Source organism: Gekko japonicus, unplaced genomic scaffold (genome assembly GCF_001447785.1).
Source record: "Gekko japonicus isolate JY-2015 unplaced genomic scaffold, Gekko_japonicus_V1.1 scaffold2051, whole genome shotgun sequence".
In the NCBI taxonomy this organism is placed as follows: Eukaryota; Metazoa; Chordata; class Lepidosauria; order Squamata; family Gekkonidae; genus Gekko; species Gekko japonicus.
Window position 1 is genome coordinate 160,020 of NW_015174330.1, and position 20,716 is coordinate 180,735.

Genomic DNA, 20,716 nt, shown 5'->3' on the forward strand with positions numbered 1-20,716 from the left:
CAGCTCACACTAACGCAGCTTAGAGGAGGAGAAGAAGAAGAAGAAGAAGAAGAAGAAGAAGAAGCAGCAGCAGCAGAGGAGTTGGAGGAGGAGGAGGAGGAGGAGATTGGATTTATACCCTGCCCTTCACTACCCAAGGGAGTCTCAAAGCGGCTTACAAACCCCCTCCCCACAACAGACACCCTGTGAGGTGGGCGGGGCTGAGAGAGCTCTGACAGAAACGGCTCTTTTTTTCAAAAACAGCTCTTATCAGAACTATGGCTTGCCCAAGGTCATCCAGCCAGGTGCGAGTGGAGGAGTGCGGAATCAAACCCCGTTCTCCCAGATTAGAGTCCGCGCACATAACCACTGCACCAAACTGGCTCTCCAAGGAGACACAATCCCAGCGTGGCCCACAAAGATGCTCCTAGTCTGATACAGAACTGGTTTTCAGGGTCTAAATTCCAATTTAAAGCAGGCCGGTTTAAAGTACGCCAGTTTCAATGCTTCCAGAGAGAACCAGGGCCCCAGTGGCAGTTTCCAACTTTTACTAAAGGCTTGGCCTGTGTTTCCCCCCCCTACCTCTCTGGGCCTCACAGAATTCTAGAGTTCATATTGAGAGGGAGGGAGGATCCACACAGACTAGTCCCGTCAAAACAGAGGATCATTTCCTGGCTAGACCACGGCACTTGCACATGGCTGGATGACCTTGGGCAAGCCATAGTTCTGATAAGAGCTGTTCTTGAAAAAAATAGCAGTTTCTGTCTCTCAGCCCCACCTACCTCACAGGGTGTCTGTTGTGGGGAGGGAAAGGGAAAGGAGTAAGCCGCTCTGAGACTCCTTTGGGTAGTGAAGGGCGGGATGTAAATCCAATCTCTTCTTCTTCTTCTTCTTCTTCTTCTTCTGAAGTTGGGGAAACCGCAGGTCACAAGGAGAGAACAGATGAATCCAAGAGCATAAGAGAAGCCATGTTGGATCAGGCCAGTGGCCCATCCAGTCCAACACTCTGTGTCACACAGTGGCCAAAACCCAGGGGCCATCAGGAGGTCCACCAGTGGGGCCAGAACTCCAGAAGCCCTCGCACTGTTGCCCCCCAAACACCAAAAAGACAGGGCATCACTGCCCCAGACATAAGAACCAAGCCAAGGGCCCATCCAGTCCAACACTCTGTCGCACAGTGGCCAAAAATACCAGGTGCCCTCAGGAAGCCCAGCACTATGGCCAGGATGCTAGAAGCCCATCCACTGTTGCTCCCCCCCCCCCAGCACCAAGACTACAGAGCATCACTTGCCCCAGACAGAGTGTTCCATCTATACCTTGTGGCTAAGAGCCACTGATGGACCTCTGCTCCATCTGTCTATCCAATCCCCTCTTGAAGCAGTCTATGCTCCTAGCCACCACCCCTTCCTAAGGCAGTGACTTCCACATGTTAATTACTCTTTGGGTGAAGAAATACCATTCTGAGAGAACGGTGAGTGGTCCAAGGCCGCCCAGCAGGCTTCATGTGGTGGAGCAGTGGGGAACCAAACCCAGGTCTCCAGGTTAGAGTCTGCCACGACACCATGCTGCCTTTCGAGCGTCAAACCTTGCGTGAGATGGTGGGAAAGGATTCTCTGCCTTATGCCCGAGAGTGACACGCCCCCCCTCACCTCGCTGTCGTGCGGGGGGAGCTGGTGCAGCAGCTGGCGGATGCGGTATCGTTCTCCGGGGCTGTTGACGTAGGGGACCTTGTCTTCCGGGAGGCAGCTGAAGAACTGATACACCTGCGGGGGGAGGGAGAAACGAACGGGTCAACAGGGTGCTTTACAGCGGCTGGGGTCTGAAGGCCAGAAAGATGCTTCTTGTTTTTAAACCAGTGAGAGACCACAGATCACCATGGAAATAGTCCAAATAACTAATTTCATAATCCCAGCAACTCCAGAGTTTATTCTTTTAAATCTACGGGGAAATTTTAAAAAGGCCGGAAATTAGATAAGAGTTAATCATCATCATGATCACCGCAGCAAAACCCCCCCAAAACGTAATAGCCACAAAATGGAAGGAAAGAGAACCCCCTTCAGGGCATCTGTGGTATCTTAAATTATGGGACTATTTTATTTTAGACAAAATATAACAGATAATCTACCCAAAGCTGCTGTAGATTTTCCGGGTTGTATGGCCATGGTCTTTGCATTGTAGGACCTGACGTTTCGCCAGTAGCTGTGACTGGCATCCTCAGAGGTATAACACAGAAAGATGGAGTACTCTCTGTGTCAAGGTGAGAAGAAAAATGGTAGGCAGGTAATTTATATCTACTCAGGAAGGTGGGGTCATTATCATGTATGAGTTCCCCAGGCTGTGACACACTGTCTTTCATGTTTCATACCCAAAGATCAGACCCTCAAACCCAACATTTTGATCTATTAGAAAAATGGCTTCCTTTATTAAAAATAAATAAATCAAGGTCAGAACTATTTACATACTATACTGAAAGACGACTACGCTTTTGCTGTCGCATTTCATTGAAAGATAGTCTTCACCAGCAACGACCAATTTGTAATTCTCATCTTTTCCTCTCACAAAATTGTTTTTATAACAATACTTCTCATTTCAATGTAATGCCTTGTTAACTTACAAGTTATATTACCTGTTTATAGCGAACAACAAAAATTGTTTTGGGAAAAACCCCAGTGAGAGACGGTGTATTGTAGCGGTTAAGAGAGTCACACTAGGGTCTGAGAGACCTGGGTTCGAATCCCCACTCCACCATGGAAGCTCGCTGGGTGACCTTGGGCCAGTCACAGCCTCTCAGCCTAACCTACCTCACAGGGTCATTGTAAGAATAAAACCGAGGAGAGGATAACGACATAAGCTGCCTTGGGGAGAAAGGCGGACTACAAATGAAGTGAACTTTTAAAAATAATAATGTTGTTCTGGCCATCCTTCAAGGGGTTTAGGGTGTCAGACTCGGTTCCCTTTGTACATTGTCTTCTCGGAGCAACCCTGTGAAATAGGTTAGGTAGACAGAGAGTAACCCAGTGACTTTCCTAGCTTGGATCCAGGCCTTGGGCCCTTGCACAGTGCTGGCTCTTCAACTTCCAGCCCTCTTTCACGCAAGTTTTGCAGAGTCCCAGGTGACATAAAAACACTACAGGCCTCCAGCGGCACCTTAAAAGACAAATACAGCACAGGCTTTCCCGGGTCAGAGTTCATTGCATCAGGTATGTGGAGTGTATATCCAAAGCTGTTATTGGTACCAGTTTGGTGTAGAGGTTCGGAGCGCGGCCTCTAATCTGGGAGAATCGAGTTTGATTCCCCACACCTCCACAAACAGCCACTGGTGTGACCTTAGGTAAGTCATAAGTTCTTTCAGAGCTGTTCTCTCAAGGGCAGTTCTCGAGAGAGCTCTCTCAGCCCCACCTACCTCCCAGGGTGTCTGTGGTGGCGAGGGGGAGGGAAAGGAGGTTGCAAGCCGCTCTGAGACTCCTTTGGGCAGTGAAGGGCGGGGTATAAATCTAATCTCGTCTTCTTCTTCTCTTCTACTTCAGAGTTATGAGCATCGCTCCGATACACCGGATAAAGCGAGCTGTGACTCACAAAGGTTTATGTGGGGATTAAATTTTAGGGCCACTGGCCGGCTGTTTCATTTCGCCACAACAGACGAACACGGTGACCTTCCTGGAATGACTACCATTAGAATGCTATTGAGCAAGCAGAGGCAAGACCAATTAACTGGATGCTGGAAGCAAGTTTCAGAGTTACACAACCCTCTTTGCCAGGAATGTGTGGCTCTTTACTGCGGCTGGTATCGAGTCTGTAACTCAGCTTCGCTGGTCCTTTAAAACCAAGGGGCTCTTCAGCTGTTATTCCTTGAATTCCTTTTCTTTTTCTTTTTGTATTTTTCATATGTGCGTGCGTGCGTGCGCACCTAGAAGTCATGGTGACCTCTGGTGACCATTGTTCCCTCTAAGCCGAGTTCGTGTGAGCTAGCTCACAGAGTTTTAGCCTCCGGCTCACACATTTTTTGTCCTCGGTCAGGAAGGATGGCTCCAGAGCAAACTATTTTATGCAGCAGCCAAATTGCTCTCTCGCAACTTGAATGCCAGTAGCTCACAAAGTAGAATTTTTGCTCACAAGACCACACAGCTTTAGAGGGAGCATTGCTGGCGACTGACTGTGTGTGCACCTGGAAGTCATGGCGACCTCTGGTGACTGGCCCCCTCCTGGGGTCCTGAAGGATATTCAGAGAGGTGGCTGAAAAAAGCCTGCCCCCACCTCCCGACTGCTGGTATTCCTTGGAGGTCTCCCATCCAAGTACTTGCCGGAGCCAACCCTGCTTAGCTTCCGAGATCTGATGCCATTGGGTTTGCCTGGGCTACCCAGGTCAGGGCAGGTGTTACTGCTTGAGGCCATCACTAGTTCTGGACTTGGTGGGATCTATGAGGTCTCATGATGCCCCACATAACATGTAGAATACCCAAACCAGGAACAGTGTTCCCTCTAAGCTTAGTTAGTGTGAGCTAGCTCACCGTTTTTTGGCCTCGGGCTCACACATTTTCGTCTCAGCTCAGGAAGGATGGCTCCAGAGCAAACTAATTTATGCAGCTGCCAAATCGTTCGCCGACAACTTTAATGCCAGAAACTCGCAAAGTAGAATTTTTGCTCACAAGACTCCACAGCTTCGAGGGAGCATTGGTTAGGAGATGCCACATTAATCTCCCCTACCCTGGATCTTGAAACCTATCTACAGCCAGTTTGGTGTAGTGGTTAAGTGTGCGGACTCTAATCTGGGAGAACCGGGTTTGATTCCCGCCACTCCTCTACTTGCACCTGCTGATGTGACCTTGGGTCAGTCACAAGCTCTGGCACAGCTGTCCTTGAAAAAGAGCAGTTTGTGTCAGAGTTCTCTCAGCCCCACCCACCTCACAGGGTGTCTGTTGTGGGGAGGGGAAGGGAAAGGAGTCTGTAAGCCCCTCTGAGACTCCGAGTGAAGGGCAGGGTATAAATCCAATCTCTTCTCTCTTCTTCTTCTACCTCAAAATCTGGTTGGTCTCTAAGGCAGGGGGCCCCTGTCCTGTTTGAGCCTACGGGCGCCTTTGGAATTCTGACACAGCGCAGTGGGCACACCCACAAAATGGCTGCTGCAACAATGGCTGCCAGGGGAGGAGGAGCCAGTCATGAAATGGCTGCCTCAGCTTGCCTTCAGTCATGTTGGGAAGATCCCCGTGATGTGGTGGCAGCCGCTGCCAAAGCAACATTTAAAAAAAATCTGCACATCCAATCAAATCTCTGACAGCCATTCAGAAGCCTTGCTGGGCAGAAACCCCACGGGGTCCTGCCCACTTCCTAAAAACACTTGGTGGGTGCCAGGAAAGGTTTGGGTGGATGCCGTGGTGCCCATGGGCACCACGTTGGGGACCCCTGCTCTAAGGTGAGACTGGACTCAGATGCAGCTGTCCTCCTGCACACCGACACAGCACCTCTCTGAGACCATTTCTCTAACTGTGCCCAATCCAGGTGGGCGGCCGTGTCGGTCTGAAGCAGAAGAACAAACTTTGAGTCCGGAGGCACCTTTAAGACCAACGAAAGTTTTTATTCAGGTTGTTGTAGCGGTTAGGAGTGTGGACTCTAATCTGGGAGGACCAGCTGTGATCCCCCACATGCAGCTGCCGGTGTGACCTTGGGTCAGTCACAAGTTCTGCCAGAGCTGTTCTCTTAAGAGCAATCCTGGAAAGAGCTCTCTCGGCCCCACCTTCCTCACAGGGGTGTCTGTTGTGAGGAGTGGAAAGGAAAAGGAGATGGTAAGCCGCTCTGAGACTCTGAGTGAAGGGCGGGGCATAAATCCAGTCTCTTCCTCCTCCTTCAAGGTATGAGCTTCCGTGCATAGATAAGTCTGAGTAAGTGTGTGGGCACACAAAAGCTCATATCATGAATAAACTTCTGTTGGTCTTAAAGGGACCACTGACTCACAATATGCCCGATCCAATGATCCTGGATCCCAGGGAATCTAACCCTTTCCATTGCCGGAAGACCTTGCTGTACTTATCCCGGCCCTGAGAGATGCTTCGGGGTTTTTTAAAAGAGAGGACTGTGGACACTGCCACAAAATGTGCGATCCAAATACATCCTATCCAAAGGGTGTCCGAGGGCACAGGAAAAACAAACAAACAAACAAACAGAGAGAGAGAGTTCCGGTTTCGGTTTCCTTCCTGCCTGCTAGCTGACTAGCAAAGCTTTTGTGCTCCGCCCACGCAGGTGTGTCCTAGCTCTAAGCTCCTGCACGGGCTGTAGGCCCAGGCGTCTCTGGGCTTGGCAGCCTCTTCTCTATGCCCACGCAACCCTCCCTCCCTCTTTGGAAACCGAAAGCAAACGGAAGTCCCGGAGCTCTCTGGAGGGGGGAAATGGTGGGAAATGGGAAGAATGTCAACGGCACCCCGTCACGCTGACGTCACTCCCCGTGCACCTGGGAAGTCACGTCAGGGCATTGCTGGGGGACACCAGGGACACTCTGGCACTCGGGCAAAACTCTGTGGTTAAACAGGCGAGCCAGGGTCACCAACTCTGGGTTGGAAAATGCCTGGGGATTGGATGGGGGGGGGGGGGTGCACAGTGCCTGGAGAGAGGAAAGGTAAGCCCCCTGCTGGCTGTGTGTGTGTGGGGACCTGGCAACCCTACAAGTTCAGAGACTAACAAAAGTCGTTCCTATAAAAAATACAGAATGAATAGCATCACAGTCCAAAGGAATCCTAAAAGAGGTGGGTTAGGTTTCCCAGATTTAATCCAATACTACCAAGACGTTCACCTGGCAAATGCTTTCAAGATATTGCACAAAGATAATCATCTAGACATTTATGAACCTTGTGTTTAAGGATTAAAATGGAGAGGAGGAGGAGGAGGAGGAGGAGAATTGTATTTATACCCCGCCCTTCACTCAGAGTCTCAGAATGGCTTACAAACTCCTTTCCCTTCCCCTCCCCACAACAGACACCCTGTGAGGCAGGTGGGGTTGAGAGAGCTCTTTCGAGGACTGCTCTTGAGAGAACAGTTCTTACAGAACTATGGCTTGCCCAAGGTCATCCAGCACCTGCAAATGGAGGAGTGGAGAATCAAACCCGGATCTCCCAGATTAGAGTCTGCGCACTTAACCACTACACCAAACAGGGCAAATGTGACTTGCTCACTGCGTAATGTATATTTCTATACTAGCATTTATATACTCTGGATAACCTACAGACGACTGATGTATCTTTGTTATTGTACTATATTACACTGTATCAATGTATCTTTGTTATTGTACTATATTATACTGTATCATCTTATGTTTATTGTACTATATTACACTGTATCATCTCATGTTTCTTCTTTATTTTGAGAAAATGAAATAATTTTTTTAAGAAATCGTTCCAGCAGATGCATTCAGGAGTCAGAACACAGATACCCAGCTGCACAGACATTCAAAAGGCCGAAGCCATGGGACACTTGCTTTATTTGGCTGCTACAGACTAATTCGGCTACTTACTGGAAACCAAACGGAAGAAGATTTATACACCACCCTTCACTTGGAGTCTCAGACGGCTTACAAACTCCTCTCCCTTCCCCTCCCCACAACAGACACCCTGTGAGGTAGGCGGGGCTGAGAGAGCTCTGACAGAAACTGCTCTTTTTCAAGAACAGCTCTGACAGAACTATGGCTTGCCCAAGGTCATCCAGCAGGTGCAAGTGGAGGAGTGGGGAATCCAACCCGGTTCTCCCAGATTCGAGCCCGCGCACTTAACCACGACACCAAACAGCATCTCTCCCTCAAAGCAAGGGACAAAGTCCCCTTCCCACACGGCCACGGCAGCGATTGTTGGATCCACCCTGCCTCCCACCCACGGAAGATGACCATTTTGTGGCAGTGCCCACAACCCCCTCTTTCAAAATCCCCAACGCATCTCTTGTGGGCCAGGGTATGTACAGCAAGCACTTCCAGCAATGAAAAGTGCTAGATTCCCCGTAATCTGCTTTTGAGAAGGGTTTACTAATCCAATCACAGCAAGGGGACCTTGTGGAAAAGATCAGGTTACGCAACACACATTACCCAATAAGCCGCAACCGGCCGGCAATTAAATTAAGACGATACTGCTTTTAAAACCGCGCTCCCCGGGTTTTGAAAAGTACTGTTCTATTAATTTAACAGCAAGCCACACAAATAACCGATATCCATCGTCGTGGCTTTTGTGCAGTCCCACATGGGAACTGCACATGTGTGCCTGCACAGGCGACCACTCGATGAACAACGGCTACAGGTAAGTGCAACCTTGTTTTCATCGTCGTGGCTCCTGTGCAGTCCCACATATGCAGTTCCCATGTGTGCCTGCACAGAAGACCACTCGATGAACGACGGCTACAGGTAAGTGCAACCTTGTTTTCCCCCCCTCTTTATTGGACAGAGTTTTCTCTATTTTCCTTTTTGGCGTTATGCTTTGAATACCTCTTCCTAGACCCGACCTGGATAGCCCAGGCAGGCCCGATCTTGTCAGATCTCATAAAATAAACAGGGCCGACCATGGCGAGTACTTGGAAGGGCGACCTCCAAGGAATACCAGGGCTGGGACGCAGAGGCAGGCTATCAAGCCACCTCCCTGAAACATCCTAGCCCCACTAAGGGTCACCAGAAGTCACCATGACCTTCAGGCTGACAAGCACCTACACCCACCCACCCAAAATACCAAAAAGAATTATAAAACATATCTCTTCCTAAATATGAGTTCTGTGGAACTTTGAAAACTTGCTCCCAAAACTAAGGGGACCTAGAGACAGAGTCCCTGCCAAATGTTTAGTGGTTAGCAACGCTCCCTCTAAGCTGTGGATTCTTGCGAGCAAAAATTCTACTTTGTGAGCTACCGGCATTCAAGTTGTGAGCGAACTATTTAGCTGTTGCATAAATCAGTTTGCTCTGGAGCCCTCCTTCCTAAGACCAAAATCTGTGAGCTGGAAGCTAAAAAAACTGTGAGCTAGCTCACACTAACCCAGCTTAGAGGGAACACTGGTTAGCGTGGAGTTGCCAGCTCCCAGCTGAGAAATTCCAGGAGATTTGGCGTGGGGGAGTCTGAAGAAAGCAGAGTTTGGCGAGAGGAGGGACCTCAGTGGGGTATATTGCCATACAGGGGTCATTTCCTGCAGGAGCGCACAGGAGCAAAGCTCTGGCAGTAAAGAGCCCAGGGGGTGGGCACATGCAACAAGCCCCGCCCTCTGCTCCCAGCAGCCCCGGGCCGCAAGAAGCAGCCAGGTAAGTTGCAGAGCTCCCCCCCCCCGATAGCAATCCAAAATAGTCCAGTGGCACCTTTAAGGCCAAGGTTTATTCAGGTAAAAGCTCTCCCTCCTCTGTGAGGGCAGATCTGCACGTTCCCCCCCCCAATAGCTAGCAATCCAAAACAGTCCAGTGGAGCCTGAGAGGTGGGTGTTGCCTTCTGACACACTTCCGGTGATGTCAGGGCGTGTGGCATATGCTAATGAGTTATGCTAATGAGTTATGCTAATGAGCTCCTGCACCTCTTTTTCTACGAAATGACCCCTGGCCATACAGCCCACCTTCCAGTGCATGTATTTTCTCCAGAGGAACTGATATCTGTCACCTGAGGATCAGCTGCAATTCCGGGAGATCTCTAGGCCCTACCCGGAGGCAGTGTTCCCTCTGAGCTGAGTTAGTGTGAGCTAGGCTCACAGATTTTTAGCCTCCGGCTCACACATTTTTGTCTTAGCTCGGGAAAGACGGCTCCAGAGCAAACTAATTTATGCAGTAGCCAAATCGCTCGCTCACAACTTCAATGCCGGTAGCTCACAAAGTAGAATTTTTGCTCACAAGACTCTACAGCAGGGCTGTTAAACATGCAGCTCAGGGGCCGGATCAGGCCCCCGGAGCCCTACCATCAGGCCCGCAGTGAAACTGGCCATCTCCTGCTTCCAGTTCTGCTGCTGCTGCTGCATCATAGCTTGCTTCGCCAGACTCTCTTAATCACTCAGCCATTTCAAGTTTTAGCCTGGGTCCTAGACTCAGAACGCTGAGCACGAGATTTCTGTGGCGAACGTCAATAAATCAAAAGTAGGTTTGCAGCTTACAGAGCTAATGTTTTAAGAATGTTTTTATTTTAAGTTAAAAAAAAAATCGTTGGTTTTTGTGTCCTTTATAAAGTTTATATATAGCCGCTTTTACTTATATTTATTGTATTTATGTAAAGTTGTTTTATAGACTGATGTTTTATCTATGTTGGTTCTATTAATGCTGTGAGCCGCCCTGAGCCGCTTCGGCGGAAGGGCGGGATAAAAGTCGAATAATAATAATAATAATTGTTGTTGTTGTTGTTGTTATTATTATTATTATTATATCTCCGCTACCTGGCATTACATTTTATGACACACGTGGCCCAGGGGCCCAACAAGTTCTCATTCATGTCAGATCCGGCCCTCATAGCAAATGAGTTCAACACCCCTGGCTTAGAGGGACCACTGCCTGGAGGATGGCAATTTTAGGCAGGGGTCACAGCTGGGTCAGGGCTACATGCCTCAGTTGTTGGCTCTTTCACTGTAGAAGTAAATAAAGGTAAAGGTAAAGGTTCCCTTGCTCAAAAGCCAGTCGAATCCGACTCTAGGGTTGCGGTGCTCATCTCCGTTTCCAAGCCGAAGAGCCAGCGCTGTCCGAAGACGTTTCCGTGGTCACGTGGCCGGCATGACTAGAGGCCAGGGCACACGGAACGCTGTTACCTTCCCACAGCAGTGGTCACTATTTATCTACTTGCAATTTCTTGCTTTCAAACTGCTAGGTTGGCAGGAGCTGGAACTAGAGACGGGAGCTCACTCCGTCATGCGGCACACTCGGGTCTCGAACTGCTGAACTACCGACCTTCCACAGCCTGCAGTTCAGCGTCTTAACCACTTGAGCCACCGCAGTGAGTAGCTGCCATGTAATCCTCCGGGTCAAATTAAATGGAGGCAACGTTTCAATGGGCAAAAATCTGCTCATCTCTCTTATGTTTGTGGCCCAGCTTCCACCGGGGGGGGGGGCACCAGAAAGAAAGAGCGGGATCCCATTTTTCCCTCTCAAGAAGGCAGGAAACCATTCCGAGTGGGATCCAATCTGCCTCTGTACTGAGAAAGGTACTTTTCAGTTTAGAAAAGAGATGACGGGGGGGGGGGGGGGAATGGAGGGACATGAATGAGGTTTATACAATTATGCATGGGGTGGAGAGAGATGACAAAGAGAAATTTTTCTCCCTCCTCCAAAATGCTAGAACTTGAGGGCCTCCAATGAAGCTGATGGGCAGTAGGTTCAGAACAGACGAAAGGAAATACTACTATACACAGAGTGGTGAAAAGGTGGAATCCGCTGCCAGAGGAGATAGTGATGGCCACAGGAAGAGACAGCTTTAAAAGGGGATTAGATAGATTAGTGGAAGATAGGTTTATCGATGGCTACTAAGCCATGGGGACTGAGGGGAACCTCCACATTCAAAGGCACTGATCCTCTGAATCCCAGAGCCAGGACGCAACATCAGAGGAAGGCCTCGGCCTGTTGATGGCCTTCCAGAGGAACTGGTTGGCCACTGTGTGAGACGGGATGCTGGACTAGATGGACCACAGTGCTGATCCAGCAGAGCTCGTCTGATATTTTTATGAAGGCCTCGACCTCTTATGCCTTGTTGATGGCCCTACAGAGGAACTGGCTGGCCCCTGTGTGAGACAGGATGCTGGACTAGATGGACCCTCACTGGTCTGATCCAGCAGAGCTCTTCTGATGTTCTTATGGAGGCCTCGGCCTCTCTGCCCTGCTGTTAGACTTCCAGAGGAACCGGCTTTTTGTTGTTCAGTCGCACAGTCGAGTCCGACTCTTCGCGACCCCATGGACCAGCTCCTGCCAGGCCCTCCTGTCTTCCGCCGTCCTCTGAAGTTGGCTCAATTTTATGTTCGTTGCATCGATGACACTGTCTAACCATCTCATCCTTTGCCGTCCCCGTCTTCTTTGACCTTCAGTCTTTCCCAGCATCAGGGTCTTCTCCAGTGAGTGCTCCCTTCTCATTGGGTGGCCAAAGTATTTGAGCTTCAGTTTCATTATCTGGCCTTCCAGGGAACAGTCAGGGCCACTGTCTGAGATGGGATGTGGGACTAGATGGCCCACTGGTCTGATCCAGCAGGGCTCTTCTGATGTTCTTTTGACTACAGTGACCAAGCTGCAGATGAACATGGTTCCTTCCTTCCTCACATCTGCCTTCCACTCTTCTTCTGAAGAGATCAAAGCAACATACTCGGACAAAATTATCCGGTTCATATCGCTGAAAACAGCCCTTCAAGGAAGGTTAGGCTGAGAGACAATGACCGGCCCAAGATCACCCAGTGAGGTTCACGGCCCGAGCAGAGATTTCGATCCCCGTCTCCCCAGTCCAAATCTAACACTCTAACCACGAGGCTCCACTGCGATGGGGAAAGGACCGTCAACTCTCCTCCCCAATCGTTCTAACTGACAGATCTTTAACCAGTTCCTAACACTCTGTGGTGGCTCAAGTGGTTAAGACGCTGAACTGCAGGCTGTGGAAGGTCAGTAGTTCAGCAGTTCGAGACGCGTGCCGCATGACGGAGTGAGCTCCCGTCTCTGGCCCCAGCTCCTGCCAACCTAGCAGTTCGAAAGCAAGAAATTGCAAGTAGATAAATAGGGACCGCTTCAGTGGAAAGGTAACAGCGTTCCGTGCGCCTCGGCATCTAGTCATGTCGGCCACATGACGACGGAAACGTCTTTGGACAGCGCTGGCTCTTCGGTTTGGGAATGGAGATGAGCACCGCATCCCTAGAGTCGGATTCGACTGGCTTTCGAGCAAGGGAAACCTTTACCTTTACCTAACCCTCTGTTAGACGCTCCAAGAAAAAACTGTCTGTCCTGGAGGGTGCTATAGGCCTGCTCTACTGTTCTTCTTGAGAGCCAGTGTGCTGTAGTGGTTAAGTGTGCGAACTCTAATCTGGGAGAACCGGGTTTGATTCCCCACTCCTCCACATGCAGCCAGCTGGGTGACCTTAGGTCAGTCACAAGTGCTCTCAGAGCTGTTCTCTCAAGAGCAGTTCTCTCAGAGCTCTCTCAGCCCCACCTACCTCACAGGGTGTCTGCTGCGGGAAGGGGAGGAGAAGGAGATCATAAGCCGCTTTGAGACCTCCTTCAGGTAGTGAAGGGTGGAGTATAAAAAACAACTCTTCTTCTTTGCTGGTGTTTTCAAGTGGTTCTACTGAGCCAAAGTCCCGAAGGAGGGCATTTCCGCCGCCGCCTGCCTGCCTCTGACTCACCAAGATCTTTGCTTTTCCTCCCTCTTTTCGTCGCTGGCACTACCAACACAAAGGGAGAATCGCTTGTGGCATGGTTGCTGAAATACTATGATTACATCCGTCAACTGCCATGGCGTGACTAAGACCGTAGCGTAGGAAAGGTTCTGGGTCAGAAAGGCCCAGAGGGGGTTCCGCCGAATTACCACCTCTTGACTTAATAGGGCCCTGAAGTCACTCTGCCTCTTTATTTTTCTCCCTTCCGCCTCCCTCCTGCCAAGACCGAAGTTTCACCATTTACTCGCTCTCTCCTCCCCCCCTGATTAGCACTTCCGGATTCCTGGCCCTTTCGCCATCCAGTCGTCCTCCGGTTCGGATACCTCCCGTTTGATGTCGCGGCTGCTCTAGCCACAAGCAGCAAGGCAGGAAAGAGGGAGACGAGGAGGGAGAACAGCAAGGCGTCCCCAAATGACAGGCTTCGGTCCCGCAATCCCTCCTTCCAGCTGGGAGAAGGGCTGCCAGCCTCGAGGAGGCCACGGAAATCACAAAAACATACAGCCGTGAACAAAGGCGGGATATAAATCGAATGATAAATAAATAAGATAAATAAAGTCAGATAAAGGGCCAATATGAAAAACTAAGTTAAAACTTATAATATACAAAAATACAGGGCTATTTTTGGGCAGGAACGCAGAGGAACAGAGTTCCGGCTGGCTCCCAAGTTGGCCATGCCCAGCAGGAACTCATTAGCATAATAGGCCACACCCAGCAGTAGAAACTCATTAGGATTGGCTACATTAGGGGTGTGTGGCCTAACATGCAAAGGAGTTCCTGCTACAAAAAAAGCTCTGGGTTTTGACAACAAGGTAAACAGAATAAGAAGCAAAAGGGGTGTGTGGCTGGATGACCACACTTCTGGTAACATGGGGGTGTGGCCTAATATGCTAATGTGCTATGCTGTCAACGGTGTGGCCTAATGTGCTAATGAGTGTCTGCTGTTCGGTGTGGCCTATTATGCTAATGAGTTCCTGCTGGGCTTTTTCTACAAAAAAAGCCCTGCAAAAGTACATGTATTTATTAGAAAGACAGTTAAAAACATATAAGGGCCCCATGAAAGCCTCGTAAACAAGTAAAGGTGGCCTAAACACAAGAGCCAATACACAGGACCTGACGCGTTTCCGCCCTATTGGGGCCTTCTTTAGAGGCCGAACAATATTGAGGTACACAAAACTTTAATACATATTACAATAAGATAACCAATAAACTAATAAATACATGTATTTTTGTATATTATAAGTTTTAACTTAGTTTTTAATGTCGGCCCTTTATCTGACTTCTTTCTTTCCCTTATGGTTCTTGATTTTGGAGGCGGAGCCTATGAAGGGCGGGGTTTCGGGAAGAATGCCACAGAATCCGCCTCCCGAGGCAGCCATTTCCACCAGGGAAAGTGATCTCTGTCATCTGGAGATCGGCTGTAATCCTGGGAGATCTCCAGCCCCCACCTGGAGGTTGGCAACCTATAGACTAGTAATCCGGAAGACCCGGGTTGGGACCTCTACTTTGCGCCATGGTAACTGGATGGGTGACCCTGGGCCACTCACACACTCTCAGCCTAACCTGCCTCACAGGGTTGTTGTGTGAGGATAAAACAAAGGAGAAGAGAATGACGTAAACTGCTTTGGGTCCCCCTTGGGGAGAAAGGCAGGCCATTAATTAAATAACTGATTGATTAATTAATTAAATGATAAACTAGTGGCTTTTTATGTATTTTATTATTTTTTACACTGTAAGCCGCTTTGAGTTCCCATAGGGTAGAAACGTGGCTAATAAATTAGTTGTTGTAGATTTTCCGGGCTGCAGGGCCGTGGTCTTAGCGTTGTAGGACCTAATCTTATCTGTAGTGTTGTTGTAAGATGTAGAGCATTTTGTGTTTTTCGGGACAGGAAACCATGCCCTATTTATTTTTAAACTCTCTTCTTTCCTGTTTCAGGAAGAGAAGCACTACAGATAAGATTAGAATTCCAACAGCCCATCCATATGCAAAAGTACCTCCTCAGGAAAGCTCCTCCATTAGCACGTCACAGCCTGGGGAACTCTGACAAGATAATGACTCAGCCCTACCCCACCTTCCTGAGTATATACAAATTACCTGCCTACCATTTTTCTTCTCACTTTGACACGGAGAGTACTCCATCTTTCTGTGTTATACCTCTGAGGATGCCAGTCACAGCTGCTGGCGAAACGTCACAGCCATACAGCCCGGAAAATCTACAACAACTAATGAACTCCAGCCATGAAAGCCTTCGACAACATATTGGCTAATAAATGTTTAAATAAGAAGAACTTATAAAAACCAGGGCCTTCCCGTCTTCTCAAACAGTAACTAAGGGGACTGTCATAACAGCAAGGGGGCAGGCAACAACCGTTGCTTCCAGCCTCAAACACCCCACACAACTAAAATAGATGCTATAAGCCAGCAGTGTCAAACATAAGGCCCGAGGGCCAGAACTGGCCCACCTAGGGCTCCCGGGGGCCAGAACTGGCCCACCCAGGGCTCTTATATGGCCTGCGAGCAACTGGTGCAAGGGAGGGAACAGGAGACTGTCCAGGGGGGAGTGGGCGCAGTCACTCCGATTGCGGCTTCAGCATGGCGGAACAACCTTGTCTGCAGCAGTCAAGCAGTGTGGGAGTGTCTACCCAGTGCTGTACCACTGCCTCTCCAGCCCTCCCATGTGGGTTTTCCTCTGCACCCCCCTCCCAGCCCATGGGGCCTTGCAGTAAGGATACGCCAACTCAGAGCTTACCAGCTGCTGTCTTTTATACAGTTCCTATCTCCGGTACCCGGCATTACGATTTATGGCACACACGTCCCGGCCCGACAAAGTGACATTGATGTCAGATCCGGCCCTCGCAACAAATGAGTTCGACACATCAGCTACAGTGTTCTCTCTAAGCTGAGTTAGTGTGAGCTAGCTCACAGTTTTTTAGCCTCCGGCTCACACGCTTTCGTCTTCGCTCAGGAAGGATGGCTCCAGAGCAAACTAATGGATGCAGCAGCCAAATCGCTCGCTCGCAACTTTAATGCCGGTAGCTCACAAAGCAGAATTTTTGCTCACAAAACTTCTGAGCTTAGAGGGAAGCATCGCTCTGCTATGAGCCCATCTTCACACAGGTACTCCAAAGGCAAAGCTGCAGCTGTGAAACCTACCAACAGGAGAGAATCTGAGAGCAGAACTACCCTACATATTTAACCTGGTTTAACAGTCTTTGCCTGGCCTGAGGGAACACTGGGAACGGCAGTGGAAAACACGGAATGTCAAACAACATTCAGCCCCCTCACCAGGGAATGATTCCCCTAGACAGAAGAAGTCATGACAGTTTCTGTTCTAAAACTGATGTATGTTTACAGTGTCCACATGCTCTAAGAGAGTCAACATGGAGAGTAAACGTGTTTCTTTCTGGGTTTACCCCTAGTTAGAAAATACAAGAATCGCAGCATTCCATAAATACATGTGAACATATCAATTTCCTCAGCTGCTTCTTTACAAACAAGGTTGTTTGTTTCCCTCCCTGTATAATGTCAGGGCAGTTCTGTATTATTGCTAAACTCAAGTAATATAACCAGCTATACTGAAAGCAGGTAGAAAACCTGGATTTTTCCCCCTGAGGGATTTCGGGGAATTAAAACCGAAATTCTGGGAGAAATTGAAACAACTGTTGTAACTCACTTAACTACTGATACCAGACTGGTATTGGAATGCATGGTTAATTTTGATTTATATTTTTTATTTAAGCATTCTAAGTATTTATATCCCACTATCCGATCCAGCGGGGACGGCTCCAGGCCGCTTCCAGAACGCAAAAGTAAAATTTTGACCAACAAAACAAGCTGCTATTCAGTTTTCCCCCAACATTCCTATCGCCCTGGAAGAAAACTAGTCCGGAACATCAACCTGTGCTTTTGAAAGCTCTGCAAATGTTAACACCTCGTGTGAAAACGCAGCCCTTCGTTTCGGTCAATGAAGGGCAGTCGCGGCAACGCAGAACCATGTCACTGCCTCGGACCATTCCTGCCATCCCATTCGCTTAGCATCACCTGCTCGGGCTTGAGCCCGGGGGGCACCCATGCGTACTCCTCCGAGGCGCAGCCGGAGTCGTCGTCCGAGATGGAGTGCCGCTGAAAATCAGAGATGAGCCGGCACATCATCCTTTCCAAGTCAACGGGCACGATCCGCACCGCGTGCTCCTCCCTGGGGCATTTGCAGTGTTGACAGATCTTCCTGCGGAGAAAGGGAAATGCCAACAGTAATACAGTCCTGGTAATACCCTAGCCTTTAGCCCATACAGCTCCATCAGTCTGAAGTGGTCCTATAACACAACACAACAGCCAGTACAGCTGCTCATGACCTGACTAGAAGAAGAAGAAGAGAAGAGATTGGATTTATACCCTGCCCTTCACTTAGAGTCTCAGAGCGGCTGACAAACTCCTTTCCCTTCCCCTCCCCACAACAGACACCCTGTGAGGTGGGTGGGGCTGAGAGAACTCTGACACAAACGGCTCTTTTTCAAGGACAGCTGTGCCAGAGCTTGTGGCTGACCCAAGATCACATCAGCAGGTGCAAGTGGAGGAGTGGGGAATCAAACCCGGTTCTCCCAGATTAGAGTCCGCGCACTTAACCACGACACCAAACTGGCTAGAATTCATTCCACCCATTGTCCTAAAAGATCCTGAATTTACACTTATCACACCATCGTCTGCTATAACGCACTCCCCCTCAGGTATAAAGCCAGACACACCAAAACACTATTTTACACTACAATTAGTTTGCAAGGCCTCAAGAAATCGCTCAACTACCAGCTATTAAGGGGAAAAACAGGGCTCCGTATGTAGCCTAATAACAGTGTGGTGTCTGGGAAATGGCTGACAGTTAGAGGCCATTATCTCATTCTGCCTTCATAACAAGTTCCCACAGAGGAGAACAAGGATGTGACTGAGATGTACCTTGAACGTCTTGAACCCTGAAAGGGAAAGTCATTTTGACAGACCAGGCCTACTCTCAAAAGGATGTAAGAAGAGCCTTGCTGGATCAGATCAGTGGTCACTCTAGTTTAGCTTCCTGTCTCACACAGTGGCCAACCAGTTCCTCTGGAGGTCCAACAACAGGGCATAGAGGCCGAGGCCTTCCTAAGAACATAAGAAGAGCCCTGCTGGATCAGACCAGTGGTCCCTCTAGTCCAGCTTCCTGTCTCACACAGTAGCCACTCAGGTCTTCTGGGCATAGAGGCTGAGGCCTTCATAAGAACATAAGAAAAGCCGGTTGGATGACACTAATGGTCCCTCTAGTCCAGCGTCCTATCTCACACAGTGGCCAATCAGTTCATCTGGTGGTCCAACAACGGGGCATAGAGGACGAGGCCCTCCTAAGAACATCAGAAGAGCCCTGCTGCATCAGAACAATGGTCCTTCTAGTCCAGCTTCCTGTCTCACACAGTGGCCAACCAGTTCCTCTGGAGCTCCAACAACAGGGCAGAGAGGTCTTTCCCTGATCAGAACATAAGGAGAGCCCTGCTAGATCAGACCAGTGACCCATCCAGTCCAGCATCCTGTCTCAGACAGTGGCCAACCATTTCCTCAGGAGGGCCAACAACAGGGCACAGAGGCCGACGCCTTCCCCTGATGTTGCCTCCTTGCACTGGGATTCAGAAGCTGACTGGCCTCTATCTCCTCCTCCCACTGCCCAAGATCTCCTGAACTCAGTGTGAGGACCATGCCAGTACCACAAAGATGGCATTGGGGAACCTCCATCAGGTTAATGGTAAAGGGCCGCCAAGCTGTGGTCCTATATAATGGGCTCAGCAACTTATAAGATGGGAGCAGGTGGAGGTTTCCAAGCCCCCCCCCCCCCCCCCCCCCCAGCCAGGTAGTCCGGGCAGAGAGACAACTTTAGTAAAGTAATAAGAAGAGGAGAAGAAGAAGAGACTGGATTTATACCCCGCCCTTCACTACCCAAAGGAGTCTCAGAGCGGCTTACAAACTCCTTTCCCTTCCCCTCCCCACAACAGACACCCTGTGAGGTAAAAGAAGAAGAGGTGATTGAATTTATACCCCGCCCTTCACTACCCAAAGGTGTCTCAGAGCTTACAAACTCCTTTCCCTTCCCCTCCCCACAACAGACACCCTGTGAGGTAAAAGAAGAAGAAGAAGAGATTGGATTTATACCCCGCCCTTCACTACCCGAAGGAGTCTCAGAGCGGCTTACAAACTCCTTTCCCTTCCCCTCCCCACAACAGACACCCTGTGAGGCAGGTGGGGCTGAGAGAGCTCTTGACAGAAACTGCTCTTTTTCAAGAACAGCTGTGCCAGAGCTACGGCTTGCCCAAGGTCATCCAGCCAGGTACAAGTGAAGGAGTGGGGGAATCAAACCCGGTTCTCCCAGATTAGAGTCCGCGCACTCAACCACGACACCAAACTGGCTCTCAAACATAGCACGGTAGCCGTGGTGCCGGCAGAAATAAAGAGGCACAGTTAAGAACAGAGGACGGGGACCACTCCAGAGGGGGAAATGTGGTGAGTGATGGAAAGTGACAGAAATGAGAGGCGCTTCCACTCCAATTGCTTCCCTGTCACAGTGCAAACGAAAAAGAGAACACTGTGGGCCGATCGTGGAAGACAGAGGGGGAAAGGACAAATCCGACGAGGAAGATGGGGGGGAAAGATCTGAAAAGAGAAGCGAGAGATGTAAGAACGTGAAGAGAAAAGGGGATCGATAGTGACGGGAGCTCAAGGGAGAAAGGGCCGAGCGGGAGACCCTTTTTTAGCTCACAGAAAGAACGGAGGGCGTCAAAGTCGGTCCGAATCACCTCAGCGAGCAAGAACGGAGCAGAAAGGAGGCAAGGCGAAACCGGGATAAACAGAGAGAGAAAGTGAGATAATGAACAGGATCACAGAGCGCAAGGAATAGATCGACCAACCGGGAGGGAGCCAGATGGTCAGGGAAGACGGAGAGGGGGGTGGTCTGCTGGAGTGAGGGAAGGTCAGCATGTTCTCCTACCTCCATCCATGCACTAGGAAACCCGGGCACTGTTCCCCGCAGGCTTGACACGGCTGGCCCCGGTCAGGGTCCTCTACCTCAGGCAGCTGATGTGGGACAGAGAGGCAAGCAATCAGCCACCGAGATATCATCAGTAGCGCCAGCATTCAAAGGTACCTACGTCACGAACGTGTCCCCAGCCAGTGTTCCCTCAAAGCTGAGTTAGTGTGAGCTAGCTCACAATTTTTTAGCCTCCGGCTCACACATTTTTCTCTTCGCTCAGGCAAACAGATTTATGCAGGAGCCAAATCGCTCGCGCACAACGTTAATGCCGGTAGCTCACAAAGTGAATTTTTGCTCACAAGACTCCACAGCTTTGAAGGGAGCATTGGTCCCCACCACTCCGTAGCAAATTAAATGTCCCTCCACCCACCGGGGTGGCCGAG

The 20,716-nt window shown here is 49.7% G+C and overlaps 1 protein-coding gene across 1 annotated transcript in view; it reads right to left on the bottom strand.

Annotated features, from left to right (window-relative positions):
• The window catches only part of PRICKLE3 (prickle planar cell polarity protein 3), a 46,162-nt gene extending 25,794 nt beyond the window's left edge, over positions 1-20,368 (bottom strand). Inside the window, exons 1-3 of the mRNA XM_015424252.1 lie at positions 20,292-20,368; positions 17,336-17,519; positions 1,629-1,742 (exon numbers count right to left, since the gene is read on the bottom strand). Of these exons, the coding sequence (XP_015279738.1) occupies positions 1,629-1,742; positions 17,336-17,446 (225 nt within the window). The 5' untranslated portion in view covers positions 17,447-17,519; positions 20,292-20,368. The remainder of the gene's footprint in view (positions 1-1,628; positions 1,743-17,335; positions 17,520-20,291) is intronic.
• Between the last annotated feature and the right edge of the window lie 348 nt (positions 20,369-20,716).